This window comes from Aquarana catesbeiana, linkage group LG03 (assembly GCF_042186555.1).
Source record: "Aquarana catesbeiana isolate 2022-GZ linkage group LG03, ASM4218655v1, whole genome shotgun sequence".
NCBI classification, from domain to species: Eukaryota; Metazoa; Chordata; class Amphibia; order Anura; family Ranidae; genus Aquarana; species Aquarana catesbeiana.
In genome coordinates this window covers 565,797,724-565,814,706 of record NC_133326.1, presented here as the reverse complement: position 1 = coordinate 565,814,706, position 16,983 = coordinate 565,797,724, and the positions used below count along the sequence as shown (strand labels likewise).

At 45.1% G+C, this 16,983-nt stretch overlaps 1 protein-coding gene across 2 annotated transcripts in view; it reads left to right on the top strand.

The window, feature by feature from the left end:
• Positions 1-16,983, top strand: part of PTN (pleiotrophin) — a 148,752-nt gene that overhangs the window by 69,641 nt on the left and 62,128 nt on the right. For both annotated transcript variants that reach the window (XM_073621809.1, XM_073621810.1), the window contains exons 3-4: positions 4,658-4,831; positions 7,882-8,046. In XM_073621809.1, the coding sequence (XP_073477910.1) occupies positions 4,658-4,831; positions 7,882-8,046 (339 nt within the window). The remainder of the gene's footprint in view (positions 1-4,657; positions 4,832-7,881; positions 8,047-16,983) is intronic.

Here is a 16,983-nt window from a genome sequence, read left to right as displayed (position 1 = left end):
GCTGCTTGTCTGTCGGGATACTTACTGAGAAACGGCCGCATCCTTTCCACTTTCACCGGAGTCCTCCCTTTTGTTCCCAACGTCACTGGTTCTGCCTTTTCCCTGCTTAAAGCATCTAGATGCTGGATGCGTCCCCCCGCATCCTGAGCACTCGTGCTTATACTTGCATGACGCACCAAACTTACAGGCGCCGGTGTTTTACTGCCAACAAACCCCCTTTTTGTTTCCAGCCGAATGTCCCAGGGCCGAAGGTCCACCGGCTCCCCCCTGAAAAAACTGTCTCGGAGCCCTCGCCGTCGTCATCAAACGCATCCACAAGCTTATGTCTTTGTGGTCCCAACGCAGCTCTGGACGTAGCGCTCTCCGCTGTCTGAACTGCTCGTCATACCTCAGCCAAGCCGTGCCGCCATACACTCTATATGCCTCCCCTATCGCATCCTGATAGCAGAACAATACCGAACAGTGCTCCGGGTGCTTCTCCCCTATCACACTTGCCATAATTGCAAACGCCTGCAACCAGTTGGCAAATGTCCTAGGGATCAACCGATACCTCCTCTTCTCTTCGTCCTCCTTCTTGGAACTGTCTGATTTAACTCTATCCAGGTTAAACTTCTCTAAAGGTAGTAGTGAAAATATTTCCACATACTCACCTTTCCACAACTTCTCCTGCACTTCTTGTTTCAAGTGCGCTCCCAAAGGCCCTTCGTAGCACACATACACCTCACAACGTGCTGCGTCCGCCAGCCTGGTTATATCCTGCCTCTCTGCTGCCTCCCCTAACACCGCAGCTTTTTCCTTCCCCTGCGTAACGTCACTGACCGTGGACTCCTGGGCGGGTACCGCAACCGCAGCCGTTGCTGCGGGCGTCCCCGCCCCCACTGCATTACCGCTCATCCCACTGCCCCCCGCTGGCGGGACCCACGCAGCTGCCGGGCCCCCTGCAGGACACTCCGCTGCCTCAAACCTCTGCACTAGCTCCTTGATTCCCTCCAAGAAACCCAACAAACCAGAGCCCCCCACCGCTGGGACAACCCCCCCGCACTGGCCTCAGGCCTACTTATGTCATTTCTTACCCTGCTTCCCACTTCTGACCCCAATTGCTGGGACTTACCGGGCTGCACAGGTGTCGCCCCATCAGCCGACCTTCTGCTCTCTTCCACGTCTGTGCTCCTGGAAAGGGGGGCCGCCTCCTCTTCCGATCCGGACGTCCCATCTAGCTCTCTTGGACCCATCTCTCCTTCCTCTGCCGACGAAAGCCCGCCTGGCCTGGTGACCTTGGTTGCCACAGTCTTCTCCATCCTCTCACGCCTCCTTGCAGCATAACCTCCCGCCGACTTGTGGACAGCCTTGGCAGGACCGGTGTGGGATACCGCAGTCCTGCTGGCCTCCGCTCTTCCGTCTGTCCGCCCAGGTCTGCCTCTGTCCTCCCTCCGTTTGTCCCCTGCCGCGGAATTAGCCGGCCCAGGGACAATTGCAGTTTCTCTAGCCACAATGATGTTGGAGCCCTCCGCCGACATCCTGGGGGCGGGGCTCGCGCTCCCCGCACGTCCTCTTCTGCTAGGCCTACCAGCCGTTCCCGCCTGCGCCCTGTGTAGTGCCGCCGGGGCCGTGGCATCTCCGCCGCTTGTTCCTCCTGCCATCCTCTTAGCCGGTGGACACCCCTGGATCTCCGCTCCGTGATTCCTCGCTTGTCTCTGCGCTGCCATTGAGCGGTCCGGGGAGAAGCGCTCAGGCGGCCGGGACCTCCGCGCTCTGACGCCGCTCCTCTCTCCCATACTCGGCTGCTGTTCTGCCCTCTCCATAGCCGCCCCGATCGCTTCCTGTAACCATGCCGTACCCCTCACCGCCGCTTCCGCACGCAGTTGGGCCATGAGACGCTCCACTTCAGCCATGCTGCTCAGAACTTTCTTCCACTTTTCTGCTAACCCCTCCCCACGAGTTAACCTTTTTATATAACCCCTCCCTTCCTGTCCCTCCCCCTCGGCTCCATTTTAACACTCCCTTCCCCACACTGCTAACACCGTCATGCACGCCCTGCATTTATCGCATTGCATGCTGCAGTTCCGGGCTTTTCTTTATGGCAGTAAGATCTCACTGAGTATGTAAGATACAAAAAGGCTGCATACATAACTTAAATTAAATCATTTAAATTTCATTTGCACCTGGAATGGCAAAAGTTTCTGCTTTCCTTAAAGGATAAGTTCACCTTTACAGAAAAAAAATAATTAATGCACATATTCTTGCAGAAAGCAGAGAGCCCTCATTAGCGCCCCCCAAAAGCCCATTGAAACTATAAGTCCATCTGCCGCAGTGCAAGATGGTACATGTAGTTTCTTCCTTACAAAAATATTGGCCAGAAATTATGGCCAAAAAAAGTGTATGGGGGTCCGGGTACTGTCCTGGGGGACATGTATCAATGCAAACATTTTTTTTTAAAAAAGATCGTTTTTTCAGGGGCAGTGACTTTAATGATGCTTAAAGTGAAACAATAAAAATGAAAAATTCCTTTAAATGTACCCCTACCCATTCGCCAAAAAAGTGTAAAAATAAATAAAAACAGGAGGCAGTTTTTAACAATTCCTTTATTAAAAACAAAAAAATCACAACTCTGCCTCCACCGCCGGACCCGAAAAAGAAAAAAAAAAATGCTCCGCCGTCAACTAAGGCAACTTGCCAAATGCCTGGCTTGCCATTTGACAGTTCTTATATAGGTATGGGTGGGGCCACCTGGAGACGTCACCTGGTGCCACCGTGCCCTTGTGACGTCACCGACCCAGCATGCACCAGTCGGTGACGCCACAAGAAGGCAGTTTTGACAAAGCACTTCCATAGTGTGAAACGCATCAACCTACCTGCATTTCCCCTGCCTGTACCCATCCAGTGCCTTTAATATTTTGCTTCAATAAAGACTTCATACTTTACTTTCTGTGTGGGTGTGCTGCCGACCCGAAGATTCTCTGTTCCATGCACAAATAAGGTACTGGGACATTGTGTTGTGACAGCAGGACCCACTGCTGCCAGAATACACTGATTATTGGCTGCAGCCAATTAGCTGCAGCTGCTGATCCAGAAAAGGTTTATAGCATGCCCTTTTGTCAGAAGCTTGGGGAAGAAGACCAAGAGGGTAGGTACCCAAAGGAAGCACTCGGCACACACAGTGGGTGAGAATGCAGAATATATTGTTAACAGTTCCAGTCACAACAATTAAGTCTATTCAACCGGTATAACTGAGCAGCAACATTCACACAGGAGACAGAACTCACAGCAGGAGAGCGGAAGAGCGAGGCGGCGGCATCTGGCACAGAGGCGGTAGTCTGGCAGTAAGCTCAATAGCAGAAAGGTTTCTCAAGTAGTCTGCACCAATCCCTATACGATCCCTCCTTTTTTAGAACCTATCCCTGCGCTAGGTTCACTCTCCCGGTAAAGCAGGTTTCTGTCCTTAACCTCACCATATGCAGAATGGCTTTTTGTAAGCTCTGCCCTCACCAAAGATGGCTGCAGGGTCACCTTGGTGGCAGCATCTAATTTTACAGCAGCCCACCTGATGACTGTGCATTGTCCTAAGAGAACAATACCTATTGCTCCTGTCCTCCACTCTACCTGCAAGGCAGATGCAACAGCGCCACCCATGTAGGGAGGTCAACCTGCGCCTGCCTAAAAGCAGGCCGATTTCAATCACTGTATGGCCAGCTTTACAGAGCACAGCCACATTAGTGACCTGACTTTTCTCAACTACTGCTTGATCACCTCCCTGCCCCCAGCCTGGGATTGGACAGTGAAAAAGAAGCAGCAAACTGATGACTAGGAGTTGCGTTTATCTGCCCTGGCTTTGGTACACAAGCATTTTTGCATAATAAGCAACTTGTAGGAATCAAAAGGTATGAGAAGCTGGGCATTGCCATGGGGGCATGTACCAAGGCCACAAAAAAAAAAAACAAAAAAAAAAAACAGTATTTCTCTCTACACAGAATTGTCAGCTCTTCCCAATAGCCCCAGCACACAACGACAATATGGCTCACACTAGTGTACAAAGTGGGTGGGAATAACCATTACTTCAAATTATTGGCTATTGTGACTCAGGGGCAAAGGCTATTCACTGCCTTATAAGTTGTTCCTTATTTCTGGTAGTGAACCTGCAAAGTTTTCGGACAAAAATTAGCAATTTGCAAACTTTGCTAAACTTAGGAATTTGATGCAAAATCCTTAGTAGTGGCAAACCCAAACATCATTCTTGACGCATCAGTCTGCCCTTTCATAATGTAAGCATGTTCCTTGTGTGTTTAATAGATCCTAACCAGTCCCTTGTTCTGCCCCTCACTCTTCCAGTCTGAGTGCTGCTGTGGGATAATAGGCTGATACCAAGTGAAATTCTGCTACCTACAATAGCTGCATTAAATTACCTAAATAAACACATAACTGCGTTGATTGTTGATTCTTAATACCTGCCTGGAGTTCAATTTTAATCCTTGAAAACATTTTTTTCAATGTTCAATATTTTATTCTTATATTCAAAGGAAAGTCAAATCATTTTTCATAACAACCAAACTTTAGCTGTCCTCCTACCAGAGTGGATTAGAGAATTATCATTTTTTTAAAATGTATTTGATTAATTAAACATATTTTATTCATTGGAATTAAAACATTTTCCATTTTACAGAGAAGAAGGGCAAGAAGTCGGACTGCGGAGAATGGCAGTGGAGTGTCTGTGTCCCCTCCAGCAGTGACTGTGGTATCGGGATGCGGGAGGGCACGCGGTCAGGAAAAGAATGTAAACAAAACACGAAAACGCAGAAGTGTAAAATCCCATGCAACTGGAAGAAGCAATTTGGAGGTGAACAGATAGGATATGTAAATCATATCTTAAAATCTATCCGCTGAACACTGCATGTTCTCCACTAGACCTCATGACAGCAGCAGATGGAAATGACATGCTTCAAGGCCACATGGCACCACAAAATGCTTTCCATGGTCATGGACAGGTCAACAGTACAGACAGCTGGCACTTTCAGTTTATCATTCAGACAACAGTAGGAGTGGCAACAGGATCATTTTTTCTTTAGCCATCTTACTCCACACAGAGGACTAGATTGTCTGGCTTCCCTTGTGGGAACAAACTCTAGGCTGCCAATGAGGTCCATGATCAGGGGCAGGGCCGTCGATGGGCAGGACAGGAGGACAATTACAGAACAATGCACTGTGTATGTGTCTCTCCCTCCAGCAGCTGAAAGCCAATGTCTTCCTTTCTGCCTGCTGCCGGCTTTCAGCTGCTGGAGGAAGAGACACAAACACAGTGTATCGTTCTGTAATTGTCCTCTTGTCCCACCGCTTCGATCCCCCTCAGTGTGCTGCCACATCTGATTCCCCCCTGTGTGCCCCCTTCATCCCCCCAGCAGCGCCGCCGGCTTCCCTCTCCAGCCAGCTACTGAGCGTACACAGGAGATGGAGAGTGGGGGAAGGGGATGAAAAATATATAATTTAACGGCCCCTTACTTTTTTGAATTGGACATAGTGAGCGATTAGTACCGATAACTCACTGTGTTCACTCAAAACTGAAGCAGAGCAAACTGAGTTTACTGTCTCCGGTTTATTCAGTGTAGCCTCAGCTACAGAGAAATTAATTGAAGAATCCATTTCCTCAAAGGAGAGATGTCAGGGGTTTGTTTAGACCCCTGATATTTGACCCAAACCTCCCTTCCCCCAACAGCATTGTAAAAAAATGTAAAGAATAATTAAATGTAGAAAATGAATTATAATTTAAAAAAAGATTGAAATTAAAAAAAAAAATGAAGGGCTCATTCACACGGATTCTCTGGCCCATACAGTGTGAATGAGTGGTTTGTTTGTGTGCCTGGAGCTGCCTGTTATTCTATGAGCATGTAGCGGTTGTATGAACACAGCCGCAGGTCATTATTTGATAAGTGTGCAGGTATGGGTGAGTTGGTCCGGACACACACTGTCTGTGTTTGGGGCCATACAGCTGCTGAATTCCCATAGTGTAACATAGGCTGGCTGCACACAGCAATAGCCACATTTATATAAAAAAAAAATATTGATTCACAATGTACAGGCCACAGCACTTATGTTAAGGAGCCACAAGACCTCATTCACGGATCTTTATTTTTTAACACAATGCAGTTTTATCTTTTAGATTTAGCAGACATTTTGTAGATTATGTTATGTTTGTGTCCACTAATAATTATTTTCGTGTATTTTTAGTGAAAATATTGTTTTAACATTTTCGGGGGGGGCTTGTCAGGTTGGCTGTATGGGGCCCCTGTGATTTCCAATGGCTCTGGTCAGTGGTGCCATGCTCCCCCGGGATAAGGGAGACTGGAGTCCACTCACATGGAGACTTCTCACCCACAGGCTTCCTTGAAGAGGAGCTCCAGTCTAAAAATGTAAAATGTAAAAGTCAGCAGCTACAAAAACTGCCACTCACCTGTCCCAGGATCTAGCGATAGGCTCACCCCAACTGTTCTCCCCTCCTGTACCCGACACCGGAATGTTAACTGTGGGCACCCAGCTATGACAGCTTGCGACTTCACAGCCGGTTGCCCACTGTGCATGAGCGAGCGGCTCTGCACCTTGTGAATGGTCTCTGAAGACTGTGGGGAGGGAGGGGGGAGGAGAATTTATGCTTCCGATCGCCTAGGCAATGGCAAAATCAGGTACCCACTCCCCTAAAGAGCCATTTCTTCACCAGGAGCAGGGGAGGAGGCTTTAAAGCAGAACTTCCCCTTTGGGTGGAGCTCTGCTTTAAGGGATAAAAAAAAACAAAAAAAACAAGCACTACTTAGGTCTTTGCTCAGCTACTCCACAGTTTAGCCACTGTTACAGCCTCTAACCTTGCACTTGCTACAAAGTTACAATGTTGCAGTCTGATCACCGGAGGGGGGGGGGCAGAGACTGAGGAAACGCTCCTCTCTGCCTGCAGCAGACTGATGTCATTATGTCAGCCTGGACTGTTTTTTTTTCAATAAAAAAAGCAGAACTTTTCTTAACCGGTTCAATACAGGGCATTTTCACCCCTTTCCTTCCCAGACCAATTTCTAGTTTTCAGCGCTGTCGCACTTTAAACGACAATTGCGCAGTCGTGCGACGTTGTACCCAAACAAAATTGACGTTCTTTTTTCCCCACAAATAGAGCTTTCTTTTGGTGGTATTTGATCACCTCTGCAGTTTTTATTTTTTGCGCTATAAACAAAAGAAGAGCGACAATTTTGAAAAAAACACAATATTTTTTACTTTTTGCTATAATAAATATCCCAATTTAAAAAAAAAAAAATTTTCCTCAGTTTCGGCCGATACGTATTCTTCTACATATTTTTGGTAAAAAAAATCGCAATAAGCGTATATTGATTGGTTTGCGCAAAAGTTATAGCGTCTACAAAATACGGGATAGATTTATGGCATTTTAATAAAAAAAAAAAATGTATTTATTTTTTTTACTAGTAATAGCGGCGATCGCGATTTTTTTTCGTGACTGCGACATTATGGCGGACACATCGGACACTTTTGACACATTTTTGGGACCATTCACATTTATACAGCGATCCGTGCTATAAAATTGCATTGATTACTGTGTAAATGTGACAGGCAGTGAAGGGGTTAACCACTAGGGGGACACAAGGGGTTAACGTAAAACACGTACGTCGGGACTATAAACGGGGCAGTGGCCAATAGCTTTCATCTCTTTATTTATTCTGAGCATGCGTGGCACTTTGTCCTGCTCTCAAACTTTGTGTGTCGGAAAATCCGATGGAAAATGTGTGATGGAGCCTACACACGGTCGGAATTTCCGACAACAAAGTCCTATCACACCTTGTTGGCGGAGTATGTGTACGGGGCATTACTGTTTTTGTTTCTTTTTTCATCCTGTAGCGGAGTGCAAGTACCAGTTCCAGGAGTGGGGAGAGTGTGACCCAGAGACTGGGATAAAGATACGGAACGGAAGTCTGAAGAGAGCCCTCCACAATGCGGATTGCCAGAAAACTGTCACCTTGTCCAAGCCATGTGCAAAGATCACCAAACCACCAAAATCTCAAGGTAAGGAAACTCCAAGAATGTCTGACACGAAAAACTGAAAAGTCATAAAACAGAAAGCAGGACTGAATGGTTCCATCTCTGTCCTTATCCTCCTGGATCTTTGACAGTTATTTTGATTTTTGACAACTGTGTACTGATAAACCTGACTCAACTGTGCCTTATCATTTCTTAGAAAGAGATGACAACTTGTTCTGTTTGTTACCCCAACACTTCATATATTCCTGATATGGGCCTGCTGTACCATGTACTTGTATGAGAAAATATCCTGTTCTCTTTGTATTGCTTCCTTTGTGCGAAATCCATGGTGTTCCTGCCAGTCCCTCTGTTTTCCTATTAAAAACTGACCACATTAAGCAGGAGAACACATCGTGGTCAGTTCTTTAGCTATGCTGGGAACTCAGCCTGCTGTCCTCCAATGATCAGACTTGCCCTGACGTGCCCACCGTGCAAAGCCATTCACTGGGAAGCTCAGTGTGCTGCTGCTTCTCGTACCACCAGCTCTTATGCAGCTGAGAACAGAGGGAATGTGAAAAATTGAAGGAGGCAGGCGGAAACTGTTGGCCAAAACAGTTGTTGCACCCAGTCACAGCACAATAGCAACAAGGGGGAGATTCATTCATCTGCTCTGTAGGCTTAATAGAAAAAAAAATCTGTGTTTGGCCACCAGGGTGGATAAAAATCGAGAAGTAAAAAAATTAAAAATTAAAAAAAAAAAGATTTTTTTTTATTTAACTCAATTTTTTTTTTTAAATTTAAATCAGATGTTTTACATTTTTATCAAATTTATTTTAATAAAATGCTTTTAGAGTAAAAATCCATCTAACGATATTAATGTATCTTAAATAGAAAACTAATTTAGTTTACTCAACATGAAATGGAGCTTAGCTATGTATCATGAGGCTGTAAACTCTGCAATATTTACATTTTTGGTAAACTCATGCAATGAATCCAAGCTCTGCAAGCTGAGATAACATGCACTGGCAATGTTATTGTTTTGATTAAATAAAATAATTTGCGTAATTCTCCAACTATGTGTGATTAACCTAACCTAAAATCAGTTCTGTTTTATTGCTGCCACCATTTTCCTCACCTTGTTGTGTCACTGCCACATCACCAGCCGTCCCATTAAAGTGAATGGAACTGTCGGTGAGTCAACAGCGGGTCAGAGGAGAAGCCGCTGCAGGACAGAGATGACAGGTGCTCTTTAACCACTTCAGCTGGAAGGATTTGCCCCCTTAATGACCAGGCCCTTTTTTGCAATGCGGCACTGCGTCGCTTTAACTGACAATTGCGCGGTCGTGCAACGCTGTACCCAAACAAAATTGATGTCCTTTTTTTCCCACAAATAGAACTTTCTTTTGGTGGTATTTGATCACCTCTGCGGTTTTTATTTTTCGCACTATACAAAAAAAGACCGACAATTTTGAAAAAAAAAACAACCTTTTTTTTTTACTTTCTGCTATAATACATATCAAAAAAATATATATATATAAAAAAAACCCGTATTCATCAGTTTAGGCCGATATATATTCTACATGTTTTTGGTAAAAAAAAAAAAAAAAAAAAAATCGCAATAGGCGTATATTGATTGTTTTGCGCAAAAGTTATCGCATCTACAAACTATGAGATAGATTTAGGGACTTTTTTTGTATTATTATTTTACTGGTAATGGCAGCGATCTGTGATTTTTAGCGGGACTACGACATTGCGGTGAACAAATCCTACCCCAAATTACACTTTTTGGGTACCAGTGACATTATTACATTGATCAGTGCTATAAAAATGCACTGATCAATGTAAAAATTACACTGGCAGGGAAGGGGTTAACACTAGGGGGCAATCAAGGGGTTAACTCTGTTCCCTGGGTGTTTTCTAAATGTAGGGGGGGTGGGCTACCAGGAACATGATAGAGGTCGCTGTTCCCGATCACTGGGAACAGAAGATCTCTAACATGTCATCTGGCAGAACAGGGAATTGCCTTGTTTATATAGGCAGATCCCCGTTCTGCCTCCGTACACTGCCATTGGATTTAAAAATATGTAAACCCAACATTTCATATTCCTGGTATGTGCCTTTGTACCATGTACTTGTATGAGAAAGTATCCTGTTCTCTTTGTATTGCTTCCTTTGTGTGAAATCCCTGGTGTTCCTGCCAGTCTCTCTGCTTTCCTTTTTAAAAACCGACCACAATAGGCATGAGAGCACGGTGTGGTCAGTTTTCTGGCTATGCTGGGAACTCCAATGATCAGACTGGGAAGATCAGTGTACTGCTGTTTTTTCCTCCCTGAGCTCCTTATGCAACTGAAAACAGAGATTATGTAGTGATCAATTATAAAAAAAGGGGGAGGATAAGGTATTTATAATCTTTCTTTTAATAAATATATATATATATATTATATATACAGTGGGGACGGAAAGTATTCAGACCCCTTAAAATTTTCACTCTTTGTTATATTGTAGCCATTTGCTAAAATCATTTAAGTTCATTTTTTTCCTCATTAATGTACACACAGCACCCCATATTGACAGAAAAACACAGAATTGTTGACATTTTTGCAGATTTATTAAAAAAGAAAAAATGAAATATCACATGGTCCTAAGTATTCAGACCCTTTGCTCAGTATTTAGTAGAAGCACCCTTTTGATCTAATACAGCCATGAGTCTTTTTGGGAAAGATGCAACAAGTTTTTCACATCTGGATTTGGGGATCCTCTGCCATTCCTCCTTGCAGATCCCCTCCAGTTCTGTCAGGTTGGATGGTAAACATTGGTGGACAGCCATTTTTAGGTCTCTCCAGAGATGCTCAAGTGGGTTTAAGTCAGGGCTCTGGCTTGGCCATTCAAGAACAGTCACGGAGTTGTTGTGAAGCCACTCCTTCATTATTTTAGCTGTGTGCTTAGGGTCATTGTCTTGTTAGAAGTTAAACCTTCGGCCCATTCTGAGGTTCTGAGCACTCTGGAGAAGGTTTTCGTCCAGGATATCCCTGTACTTGGCCGCATTCATCTTTCTCTCGATTGCAACCAGTCGTCCTGTCGCTGCAGCTGAAAAACACCCCCACAGCATGATGCCGCCACCACCATGCTTCACGGTTGGGACTATTTTGGACAGGTGATGAGCAGTGCCTGGTTTTCTCCACACATACTGCTTAGAATTAAGGCCAAAAAGTTCTATCTTGGTCTCATCAGACCAAAGAATCTTATTTCTCACCATCTTGGAGTCCTTCAGGTGTTTTTTTAGCAAACTCCATGTGGGCTTTCATGTGTCTTGCACTGAGGAGAGGCTTCCGTCGGGCCACTCTGCCATAAAGCCCCGACTGGTGGAGGGCTGCAGTGATGGCTGACTTTCTACAACTTTCTCCCATCTCCTGACTGCATCTCTGGAGCTCAGCCACAGTGATCTTTAGGTTCTTCTTTACCTCTCTCACCAAGGCTCTTCTCCCCCGACAGCTCAGTTTGGCCGGACGGCCAGCTCTAGGAAGGGTTCTGGTCGTCCCAAACGTCTTCCATTTAAGGATTATGGAGGCCACTGTGCTCTTAGGAACCTTAAGTGCAGCAGAATTTTTTTGTAATCTTGGCCAGATCTGTGCCTTGCCACAATTCTGTCTCTGAGCTCTTCAGGCAGTTCCTTTGACCTCACGATTCTCATTTGCTCTAACATGCACTGTGAGCTGTAAGGTCTTATATAGACAGGTGTGTGGCTTTCCTAATCAAGTCCAATCAGTATAATCAAACACAGCTGGACTCAAATGAAGGTGTAAAACCATCTCAAGGATGATCAGAAGAAATGGACAGCACCTGAGTTAACTATATGAGTGTCACAGCAAAGGGTCTGAATACTTAGGACCATGTGATATTTCAGTTTTTCTTTTTTAATAAATCTGCAAAAATGTCAACAGTTTTGTGTTTTTCTGTCAATATGGGGTGCTGTGTGTACATTAATGAGGAAAAAAAATGATTTTAGCAAATGGCTGCAATATAACAAAGAGTGAAAAATTTAATGGGGTCTGAATACTTTCCGTCCCCACTGTGTGTGTGTGTGTGTGTATATATATATATATATATATATATATATATATATATATATATATATATATATATATATATATATATATATATACACGGTATATACACAAATGTTTCGGCTTCCAATTTTATTTTAAACTGAATGGGTTGTTTTACAAGGTGATCGTTTACATATAATAAAAATACAAATCTGTTGTGCTTAAAAAGTAGTATACGCTCAAAAAATCAGCTGACACTATATTGCTAGGTGCAATGATACAAAATGCAAAGAGAGGTGTAGCGCTAAAAAAACAAAATAAATAAATAACAATTGTAGGTTGATAGGTTGAAGACGATCGAAACAAAGTCCTCTAATAGATGAATCCGGATAAAGATCAATGGGGAAGCCACCACCAGCGCCCAAAACTACTGACTCTTACAATCCGTGTGTAGGGTACACACATTAAATGTATAGGTTATGGCTCCAACGATCCTCCTCCACAGATCTATCAACTTCACAAAATTGATTAATCCTCTTTAATTACAGCAAAAAGACCTCCAAGCCCTCCTCCATAAATAGGAATTCCGAGAGGTAAACTCCAGCATCCACATAGATATGAGAAAAAAGACCGCTCATTGCGCAGACATCCAAGTATTACATTTATTCAATAAGGAAGCTGTTAAATTCACATGTTTAAAAGATCTATCAGGCAAATGGAAACGACCAGAGTTTTCAACCGATGATAGTTTACATATACTTTAAAGTATTACCAAACCCAGGACCCTACATTCACTACATCTGGTCTATAACAGCACACAGAACATGGAAATGCAATAGTTTTAGTAAATATAAACTACTAAATACCTTTTCTCATCAGCAGTATGTAGAAGTCTTGTAACTTCTATCAGTGTCTGGTTAAAGCTTGTAGGAGGAATTTTCATTCTTCCCTGACTGTCCTATATGAGGCTGCAGGACCCCTGACCCTCTGTCTGGAGAGTGCTGATTGACCCTGTGCTGATCACATGCCCTTTACCAAGAAAAACAAAAACTCTCTAGCAATACCCACCAAACTGAGCATGTGCAGCTTGTCCCCAAGACTCTGTACTATCAGCAGATGGATTTGGATCTGGGGAAGAAGCAGGATCAGAGAAGACAGGATCAAACAGCCTTTTTACACAACGCAGAGGATTAACCCCTTAGGTTCCACAGTGAGTATAACAAGCATGCTTTACTACATATACAGAATGATTTTACTGTTGTGGGCTTAGTAACACTTTACGACTGACTTCTAGCAGTTATATGGTTTCGTACATTTTCTGTGCTATCCATTCCTTTTTGCTTTCTTTTTTCTCTTTCTCTCAGATGTATTTTATAGATCTTGCTGGTGTTGTAAATCAATAATGTAACTGGAGGAGTATCTTTAAATAACATTCAGTCCACATATCCAAAGCAAATAACTTTATGTTCTTTTCCAGAGTGTAGTGTTTATAGAACCCCAGAAACAGATGACATGTCCAACAGAGAATATACAATATAATATAATACTCAAAAGAACTGTTCAGAATACTAAGTTCTTCCTTTTGTGTTTTTAGCCAGTTCAGAATCCATTGATATAACAATCCTCATCCACTAAAAAGTAGAGGAAGGGCCTTAGGTATTTCAGAGGAAAACAAGCAGATATTTTAATTATCCAGACATAGACTGGGTGGAGGGAACCACGCAGTCGTCTAAGGCTCGCCAGTTCCTAAATGTCTTGCAGGACAATTTCATGGTTCAGATGGTAGATGCACCAAATAGAAATAAAGCATTACTGGATCTACTGATTACCAACAATACAGACCTGATCACGGATGTGGAAATACGGGGCAATTTAGGAAACAGTGATCACAGGTCAATTAGCTTCAGTATAAATCACACAAATAGGAAACATAAGGGGAATACAAAGACACTGAATTTCAAAAGAGCCAACTTCCCTAAACTACGAACCTTGTTATAAGGCATGAATTGGGATAAAATCTTAGGAACAAAGAACATGAAGGAGAGATGGGTTTACTTTAAGAGCATATTAAATAAGGGCATTGACCAATGCATCCCATTGGGTAATACATTTAAAAGAGCAAACAAAAGTCCTCGATGGCTTAACTCCAATGTAAGAATGCATATAAAAGCAAAGGAGAAGGCCTTCAAAAAATACAAGGTTGAGGGATCATCATGAGCATTCAGACTTTATAAAGAATGCAACAAGAAATGTAAGGGTGCAATTAGGGCGGCTAAGATAGAACACGAAAGACACATAGCAGAGGAGTGCGAAAAAAATCCCAAGAAATTCTTTAAGTATGTAAACAGTAAAATAGGGAGGACAGACCATATTGGCCCCATAAAGAATGAGGAAGGACATCTGGTTACAAAGGATGGGTAGGTATTGAATTTATTCTTTTCCTCAGTCTTCACAAGGGAATCGGAGGGCTTCAGTAACCAAAACTGCAGTGTTTATCCTCATAACACATCACAGGAAGCACCTCCATGGTTAACAGAGGACAGAATTAAAATTAGACTTGGGAAACTTACCATTAATAAATCACCAGATAGCTTGCATCCGAGGTTACTTAGGGAACTCAGTCAAATAATTGCCAGACCATTGTTCCTAATTTTTACTGACAGTCTACTGACTGACATGGTACCAGGTGATGGCATGCAATGCCAAGCTGCTGCTAACAAAGCAAACAGAATATCGGCATGCATTAAAAAGGGGATAAACTCCAGAGATAAAACGATAATTCTCCCGCTCTACAAGACTCTGGCCACTGATGAAGTCCCGCCCCCTGGGACGCAACGCGTACGGACCCACGTGACCAACGTGATGTCACCCACGTCCTCCGTTTCCTCGTGGAAAACTGTGGAAAATTGTTACTGTCTGCTATGTCATCTTTGCACTGAGGAAACAGTGCTTGCTATGTAAGTGCAATTGCTTTTTATTAAATGCTTTTTATATACCCAACTGAGAACACTATATTGTACCATTAGTATTCCATGTAACGAATATATCGGAGATCTTGGCTATGACACAGGGGATCTCATGTCATTAGTGTACACCAGTCTCCAGCGATTCCTCCTTCCAGCTGACCAGTATACTTACCCTTGTGAAGAGACTGCTTGTGTGACCTGACTGATTTACTCAGGGGTCCACACTTTGAGGTGAGCGGTTAGGACTCAGTGTTGGTGGAGGCCCTCACATGATCACTCTGTGTGTTATCCATAGGACCACCGTTTTTGGACACTCGATGGTGCTTTCACACTACGGACTCTCTCTTATCATTATTTCTTGTATTTGTTTTGTTTTGTTTGTTCATGCGCTGCACTGCTTTTTACTACAAGACTCTGGTCCGGCTGCACCTAGAGTATGCTGTCCAGTTCTGGGCACCAGTCCTCAGGAAGGATGTACTGGAAATGGAGCAAGTACAAAGAAGGGCAACAAGCTAATAAAGGGTCTGGAGGATATTAGTTATGAGGAAAGGTTGTGAGCACTGAACTTATTTTCTCTGGAGAAGAGAAGCTTGAGAGGATTGTGAAGATAGCGTGTTGTCAGAGCAGGGCAGAGCAGAGCAGACTACAGTCGTGTGTGCTAAAAGCACCAGCCATCCAGGATTCTTCTAGGCTCCCCAGCGGATTCTTAGCCGACCGACCGGGTTCCCCAGCAGCCCCTAGCAACATCCAGGAACGGTAGCGGATCACCTCGGCCCCCACCCTCCATCGCGCCGGCTGCCACCTACGCCTCTGGACGTCAGTCCAGCCCGCCAGCCTCTAGGACAGGACATACCGTGGCTCTGGCCTAGCATGCCGCCCTAGCCAGGCCTGGTCGCCTTCCTCCCCTGCACCCCCTGCCTCCACCCGATCAGCAGACCCCGCTTCTTCTTACCCTACCCACCAGCGCTGACGCGATCGTTGTCGCATCAGGGATCATCACCGCGGGACAGACCGTGACTTGGGCCTTGTCCGACGGCCATCTTGGGACACCCAGACGTGGCTGCAGCACTCCCCAGCTACCCGGAGCGCATCCTCGGACTCCACAGAAGGACCTACCGGGACCCCGGTCCCCCTCACCCCCTCCCAGACCCCTACCCTTCAGTGCTCCTCCACAGCATTGATCCACCACGGCTCGGGCCTAGTCCGGCGGCCATCTTGGTACCCCTGTTGCGCCGTAGCTCCCTACCGGCTGCCCGGACTCCACAGCAGTACTCCACAGGGACCCACTAGCCCCTGCCCACCAGTGCACCTCCACAGCCGCCGTCTAGTCACCTCGTCCCTAGCCGCTAGACTCGGGGGACAGACCGCGGCTGCGGCCTAGCTGCGGCCCACCTCCTCAGCTCTCCCATCTCTCTCCATGAGCAGTGTGCCCTTCATACCCCCAATACCACCTCCGACACACCGGACCTCACCGCTAGAGCACGGGGTGATACTGAGAGCAGGACAATCCTCAGCTCAGGCCTTGCACCGACGTACATCTTGATCCTTCCAGACGTGGCTCAATACCAGTAAGTACTAGCCTAGGTCAACCCTGGTACCCTCTCTTTGGCCCGACCTCCACACCTCTCCCCTCTCTCATCACCGACCAACCCGGGTCAGGTAAGTTCGCGGGGCCCCCTCCAGCAGTTGATCCAGGGACCTCGGTCCGATCGCCGCCGGGGGTCAGGAAGGATTTTTTTTCCTCTGCTGCAGCAATTGACCAGCTCAGCTAGGGGTTTTTCACCTTCCTCTGGATCAACAGGAGAGCGGTAGGCACGCTTGGCCCCCCTCCACCACCACCACAGTCCCATTCGCACCATCATCTACGCCACCCCTGAAGCAGCGGCATTCTTCAGACCGTCATCTTCTCAGCAACAGAATCAGTGGCACCCTTCAGGACCACTATTTTCTAAACAACCTCACCATCGCCA